The sequence below is a fragment of the Helianthus annuus genome, chromosome 17 (assembly GCF_002127325.2).
Source record: "Helianthus annuus cultivar XRQ/B chromosome 17, HanXRQr2.0-SUNRISE, whole genome shotgun sequence".
Classification (NCBI taxonomy): Eukaryota; Viridiplantae; Streptophyta; class Magnoliopsida; order Asterales; family Asteraceae; genus Helianthus; species Helianthus annuus.
The window spans coordinates 177,827,745-177,835,667 of record NC_035449.2 but is presented as its reverse complement, the minus strand read 5'-3'; the positions used below and the strand labels follow the sequence as shown (position 1 = coordinate 177,835,667).

General features: G+C 38.4%; 1 protein-coding gene across 1 annotated transcript; it reads right to left on the bottom strand.

Annotated features, from left to right (window-relative positions):
- Positions 1–1,704: 1,704 nt before the first annotated feature.
- Positions 1,705–2,892, bottom strand: LOC110925265 (putative F-box protein At5g55150). Its single transcript, XM_022169226.1, has one exon. The coding sequence runs from the start codon at positions 2,890–2,892 to the stop codon at positions 1,705–1,707; it is 1,188 nt and encodes a 395-aa protein (XP_022024918.1).
- Positions 2,893–7,923: the final 5,031 nt, after the last annotated feature.

Sequence of the window (7,923 nt, the reverse complement as noted above, 5' to 3'; positions counted from 1 at the left end):
GATTTCACGGTTAGAAATCAAGATTTGAAAGATAGAAAGGTGTAGGAGTGCGTGTAGATCAAGAAAGTACAAGATTTAGGATGAAATCTTACCAGAATCGGAAGGAATCTGAGAAAAAGAGGGGAGCACGAGCTGGTCGGTCAGAGGTTTCTAAAAGTAGAAAGTTTGAGAGTGACAAGGGGTATTCATAGGATGCCATAAGAGGAAAGTGCTGGCCGATCGTCCCGGCAGCTCGATCGGACAGCCTGTCCGATCGGACAGCAGTCCGGTCGGCTGGCTGTTCGATCGGCTGGTAGCCTGATCGATCAGCTGCACGATTCGAGTGTTCGGTGCGACGATTTTTGATAATTTGATTTCGATTGAGGACGATGCGAATACGATAGAGTTTCATATTCAAATTACTTTTAATCCCAACCACTATATCTAACATACAATCATCTATATCTCGCGCTATCTCTTCTCCACCAATTATCATGATTCAATTTCGATTGAGTTCGATTGAGTTTCGAGTTTTGATTCGAGTTTCGGTTGATTACCACACATAACATAAAGTAGACACGCACAAGTAACACATAAGGCACACACACACGTATATTAATACCAAAATTCGCGTAATTCGAGCCTCGAGTTCGATGATGATTAGATTAGTTCGATTACTGATTAGTTGACTTTATCGCATTGTTACTTCCTATTATTCACAGTCGTAAAATGATTCGCATTGATAAATAAGTTTCGATTTAATTCGATTGTAATTAATCACTCCACGTAATACAACTAACGTAAACATAAAAATAGACTAACTACGGTCAAAGGAGTCAATCTTGACTTTGACCGTGACTTTCGGTAACACGGGGTGTTACATTTTGTGTGGACGGCAGAGATGGATAGACTTCCGACACGAGAATCTCTTGTTCATCACAACATCCAGATCAAGATTATTTTGTGTGGACTTTGTGAGGATGTTGTCGAAAATGCCTGCCATTTGTTTACCTATTGTCATATTGCCACTTTGGTTTGGCAAGACATAAGTTCTTGGTGCCATGCCCCCCGCCCTTGCTTTTTCGATCGATGATCTGCTTAGCCTTTACAAATCAACCCAGTTATGCAGCAAGAACGAAAGAAGGTGCTTCAAGGTATTATCATGACTGGTTATTAGTGTACATGGAAAGCGAGGAAAGATGCCATCTTCTCAGATATTGCCCCAACGGTGCCTAAGGTGATGGAGGATATTTAATCCTTGGGATTTATTTGGATTAAACTGGATCTTCGTTTAAATATTTGATTTCGAAAGACTGATGTAGATTTTCTTTTTGAGTTGTTGTCGAGCCATGGCAGCTAGCGTCTTGCTAGTTTTTTTACTTTTTAAATGAGGTTTTGTGATTAGGAATAAAAAAAAAAGCTAGCTCTAAATAAAGTTGTCTGATTTTCATTAAATAAAATAAGATAAAATTTCAAAACTAGATTTAAAGTTATTGTAACCATTCAGGTGTTTATAAAATTTCTAAATTTTCGTTAGAAAAACTTAATTAAGTGTTTGCATGTAGATGCAAATGAATAAATAAATAGTGTTTGGATTCAACAATTTTCATCGATAGCATAATTGTCACCCATAATCGTAAGTAAACATTGTTATGCTATTTCTTCACCAAACAAACATCTTTCGATATGCTTATACAAATAGACATTATTTGCACCCTTAAACAACTACTTAATTCCCTTAATTATAGGAAGAGTGCTTGTTTGAAGCCATAAAGGAGGACTAGACCGGAAAACCGACTCTTGTGACTCGAAGAGGGTTTCGATTCTACCGTTAAACATATGATATATTCCGACATCTCCTCCACCGCCCTCCGGTAGACCACGGTATGGTTCATAAAGATCATCGGTGAAGTAAATACAATCCGGCTTCACACCTTCGCCACCATGGATAGCAAACGATGAATTGAACCCTACAAAGACCGCTTTGCCCCCCAAACTCGTGATTTTCGACCACTTTCCATCGTCTAACCCAAACACAAAACATTGAAACCTACTAGTCCTATACGGTCCATAACGCCCATATTCATCATCATGTTTCTTGAAATAGTAACGTTCACGGGTAACCATTAGCAAACTGTCACACCCCCACTCGAGTAAATACGCCCACGGAACACACGAGCACCCAAACTCTTCTCCTGGGAACGTTGTCACTCGAGACAACGTTTTAGGACACAAAACATCGTTAATTATGTCACATTCGTAGATTGTTCCCATGGTGGCCACTACATAGAGCCGTTTTCGCATTCTATGATACGAGATATCGAACAGATGTCCTTCCCAACCGTTGATTCGAGTCCACGAAGCATCTCCGGGCTGGCAAAATCCGATAGTTCTCCCCCAAATGATGATAACACGAAACGAGGGGTCTGATGACAAAAGGTTTGGTGATGTAAACAACACTTTTCTCATGCTAAACAAGTAGTACATCCATTCATCTTGATCAGCGTACAATTCATCAAACATATACTTCCGTGGGAGATCGATCTGTGCCCGAGAAAGCGGGTTAACGAGCTTGGCACAAAACTCTTCCTCGCCGGTTGTTAGCAGCCACCCGTGAGTCGATACACATTGCTGTCGTTGCGCCTCTGGTAGTGGCAGCTTACGCATGGTACCGCCGTTTGAAAGAAGAACGAACCTACGCAGTTGGTGTTCATTGTCTTCATCTGTGTTGGATTCTGCAAGCATCAACATGGGTAACCGAGAAGGACGATGTCTCATCATGGTTTTTGTTGTAGAAACAGAAGATTTCCATGAAGTACAAACACAAAGAAAGTTGACAGAATCTTCATAGAAATCTAACTTTCCGGCGATCCTGTTGAGAATCTCCGGCAGAAGGTCCGACCAAGTGGTCATTGTACAACAAGTCAAGAACTGTGAATGAAATCTATTGGTTGAGTGATTGAATGGTGTTTAATTGAACTGTGAGTCATATGTTTGCTACTGGATGAATCTGGTATAGATATCTGGTTAGATACTGAATTGTATATTTGTAAAATCAAGCGTTCATTTTTCTGATCGGACGTCTCAAAATACAAGTTAAAAGTAGGCCCAAACAACTTAATCTTACGTTAGACTATGACTATGGGGTATGGGGCGGGGGTTGGGTACAAACGCTTAAGTCACCACCCTGGGTGGGCTTGGGTTTCGGCGTGGCCCCTTTGGTGGAGGTTTCAGCCCGGGCGTTGAGCAGGGCTACAAACATGACATGGCGGGATGTCATTGGCCAATAAAAGTAGCCATTCGGGCTAGCCGTTGGGCATGAATTTTATAAAAAAAAAATAAAAAAAAAACTTTTTTCCTATATAAATCGACACAGGCTATTGTGATAACAAAACTCCACCAGGAGATAAAAAGTTCCAATATTCAATTCAACGTCAAAATGATCTGGTTCAAAGAGTTTTAAACAAAACATAAAGAGATAAAACCAAACACTCCACAAACTTGGGAACTTAAACAATAATAAAATAAAATAAGTAAAGGATAGAATTTAAAATAGATTAGGATCTCCTGATTCTTCAAGTCGGGTTCTAGAACTGGCCCGCCAGGTCTGGATCAAGTGTCGGGTCTGGGCCATTCGGGTCCGGGTTTGGATGGACATCATAAATACTCTACCATATTTAACATTTTTCTCACATAATATCAAACACATAAAACACAATCTTGCCATGAGTTCTTCAAGTTCAAGTGAATCGTCATCATCATCTAACGATGGTGCGAAAATATTTCTACAAACGATCGCGACGGTGGTGAAAGCTATCGTGGAAGACGATGAGGAAGAGACTTCGAAACCTAAACGGAGGAGGTACATTGCTCGTGAACGGCACATCGCTAACAATTTGTTGGTAAGCGATTATTTCTCAGCCGAACCTAAGTATGATGAAAAAATGTTTAGGTGTCGTTTTCGTATGAGTAGAAACTTATTTTTTAAGGATATCTTGAGATCTTGAGGAGAAGTATGTTTTTTTTCAACAAAAACTGGATGTAACCGGGCAATTAGGATTTAGTACGTGGCAAAAGATCATGGCCGCACTTAGACAGTTAGCGTACGGCAATAGTTCGGACATTATGGATGACTATTTAAAAATGTCTGCACGTGTAGCTAGAGAAAGTCTTCACAACTTTTGTTCGTGTATTTTAGAACTTTATAAGAAAAGATATTTAAGAAAGTCGTCGTTCGGTGACATGCAACAAATATTGGAACATCACGCCGATTATCATAGGCTATCCGGGATGCTAGGTAGTTTAGATTGTATGAAATGGCCTTGGGAACTTTGTCCAACCGCATGGCAAGGCGCTCACACGAGTGGATATCACGGGATGGCACCCATCATGCTTGAAGCGGTTGCGTCCCAAGATCTTTGGATATGGCATGCGTTCTTCGGTATGCCAGGTTCACATAACGATATTACCATCATAAACCACTCACCCTTTTTCAATGATCGGGTAAATGGTATAGGACCCAAAGGAAGTTTCTTTGTAAACGGGGTTGAATACGTGTATGGGTACTACCTAGTTTATGGGATTTACTCGAAGTGGGGGGTTTTCGTAAAATCGTTCACAAGACACGGTACCATAGATCCAAAGAGATTAAAGTTTAACAGGGTCCAAATGGTTGCACGTAAAGACATCGAGCGAGGGTTCGGTGTTTTGAAGAAAAGGTGGCGAATATTGGCAATGCCTTGTCGACTATGGGACAAGGATCAGATTGTAAACGTGATGTACGTATGTATCATTCTTCACAACATGATTTTGGAGGATGAAGGTAGAGCGGTCGTTACCTACTATGATGACGATGACCCCCAACCAGATAAGTAACAGTTACAGACGAAGATAAATCAACAAATGAATTTTTGATCAAGTCAAGGGATATACATGACAATCTTCGATCTGATTTGATGGATCATGTTTCAACGATTCCTGGGTTCGAAACCGACGAAGAATTATTGTTTTTATTTTGATACTATTGTAATTATTATTTATGTTTATGTAGTTTTTAATGGTTTATATATATATATATATATATATATATATATATATATATATATATATATATATAGGGTAAGGTTCATGCGAGAACCACCTTATTGCGAGAACCGCGAGAACCAATGTGAACACAACCTAAAATTGCTAAAAAAACCCTAAAATAAACCTAACCCCCACCCCCCAAAAACCTAACCCCCCCCACCCCCCCCCCCCAAAAAAAAAAAAACCTAACCCCCCCAAAACCTAACCCCCCCCCCAAGCTAAATGCTAAAAACTAAAACCCTCAAAAAACCTAAAAAAAAACTAACCCCCCCCCCCCCACACCTCCCCCCCCCCCCCCAAAAAAAAAAAAAAAAAAAACCTAAACCCCCCTCCCCCACCCCCCAAAAACCTAAACCCCCCCCACCCCCCAAAAACCTAACCCCCCCCCCCACCCCCACCCCCCACCCCCAAGCTAAAATGCTAAAAACTAAACCCCCAAAAAACCTAAAAAATCTAAAAAAATCAAAGAAAAATCTAAAAAAATTTTTTTATTTTTTTACTATTTTTTATGTTCAAATCGCTACTTTTAGTAGCAAAAAAAAATTAAATTTTTTTTTGATACTAAAAGTAGCGATTTTTATATAAAAAATAGTAAAAAAATAAAAAAAAAATTTTGGATGTTTTTTAGCTATTTTTAGGCATTTTTGGTTGTGTTCACATTGGTTCTCGCGGTTCTCGCAATAAAGGGTGGTTCCTAACGGATCTTTGTCCTATATATATTTTTTAGATTTTTTTAGGTATTACTGTTTGTGTTCACACTGGTTCTCGCGGTTCTCGCAATAAAGGGTGGTTCCTAACGGATCTTTGTCCTATATATATATATATATATATAGGACAAAGATCCGTTAGGAACCACCCTTTATTGCGAGAACCGCGAGAACCAATGTGAACACAACCAAAAATGCCTAAAAATAGCTAAAAAACACACCAAAAAATTTTTTTTCTAATATTTTTTATAAGAAAATCGCTACTTTTAGTAGAAAAAAAAAATTTAATTTTTTTTTAAATTTTTTGGCTACTAAAAGTAGCGATTTTAACATAAAAAATATTAAAAAAAAATTTAGATTTTGTTTTGATTTTTTTTAGATTTTTTTAGGTTTTTTGGGGGGTTTAGTTTTTAGGATTTTAGCTTGGGGGTGGGGGTTAGTTTTTTTTTGAGGTTTTAGTTTTTAGCATTTAGCTTGGGGGGTTAGGTTTGGGGGGGGGGGAGGGGTAGGTTTTTTTTTTGGGGTGGGGGATTTAGGTTTTTTTTTTTTTTTTTGGGGGGGGGGGAGGGGGTTAGGTTTTTTTAGGGTTTTTTAGCTATTTTAGGTTGTGTTCACAGTAGTTCTCGCGGTTCTCGCAATAAAGGTGGTTCTCGCATGAATCTTACCATATATAGGTAGAGAATCCTGTAAAAAGTGCTCAAAGTGTGAGAAGTGTATTATAACACTATATATAATACTATATAACACCATATAAACACCGTATAACAATAGTAACACCATATAATACCATATAACACTATGTAACACTATATATCATTATATAACAAATATAACACTATAGTTTGTCTGATAGCATGTTTATGATAGATGTATAGTGTTATATTTGTTATATAATGTTATATAGTGTTACATAGTGTTATATGGTATTATATGGTGTTATATACTATTATATATAGTGTTATAATACACTTCTCATACTTCTCACACTTTAGGCCCTTTTTACACTATCCTTACCCTATATATATATATATATATATATGTTAAAAAATGATGTGGCTTGGCCACGCCACCCCAGCCACGCCCACCATACCCCTATAAACTTGGGTTTCGGTATTGAGTGCCCCATAATCCACGTGTCAACCCATGTCCCAAACCTCCGCCCCACCATACCCCCGGTCTTAAAATATCAAGGTAATGACATCGTATACATCCCAACCAGTTTATGTCAGCATTAAAACTTACTAAACAGTATCTGAATTATTTTGGATAATAGTTTGGAGGATACAAAACCGTTTGTTACAAAACATTTTTTTAATATTAGAAACCAATATTTATAAACATTTTATGCACATGTTTCAGCCCAAAAGTCATAGTAAAAAAAGCAAAATTATAGACTCACCTTAAGCTTTAATCATTCCGAATAGGGGTGTTTTTTTTTTTTTTTTTTGATGATTTTATGATGTGAATGTGGCATTGCCTCACCAATCACAAACATTCTCTCACTTGCTACATTCTTATCACCTAAGGGGAGTGGGGTGCCCCGTGATGAAACGTGATACGTGGGTGACCACGCGTGGAACACCGTCGCCGGTCCTTGTGACCACACGTGCTGGTGATGGGCACCCCCACTAAAATCCATCACTAGTAATGGAATGAAGTTCGATGACGTAGCAGAAGCTGGTTGGTGTGGTGAGTGATGAAAAGTGGAGCATCCCTACCCTCTAAAAACAACACTCTCTCTCCTCTCTCCTCCCTCCCTCGCACAACATTTTTCTCTCTTCTTAAATACATGTTTTTCATTACATACACTACCACACGGTCCACACCTTCTCTTCTCCACCTCACACTCTCTCATCTACCTCACATTTCGCTTTCCTTAAAAACACTTAAATACACCTTATTAGGGATACTCTTACATTTGTTGGCAAGAGTTAACCATTCACGTAGTCAACTCTTTACTCTTTATGACACTAAAACAACTAGTTTTATTGTTTGTATTCTAAACAAAACATTATTTGTTTAAAACCAAAGTTAATGTGTAAGATTTTTAAGAGAGTGAACGTTGTTAGCAATTCAAGTTAATCAAATTGCATTAAGTCTTTAAATTAGCCATTGACTATTAAAACATTTGACTATTAAAACATAAGAACAC

Bases quoted from the DNA above. Each gene is read 5' to 3' on its own strand.
- LOC110925265 (XM_022169226.1), bottom strand. From the start codon at position 2,892: ATGACCACTTGGTCGGACCTTCTGCCGGAGATTCTCAACAGGATCGCC.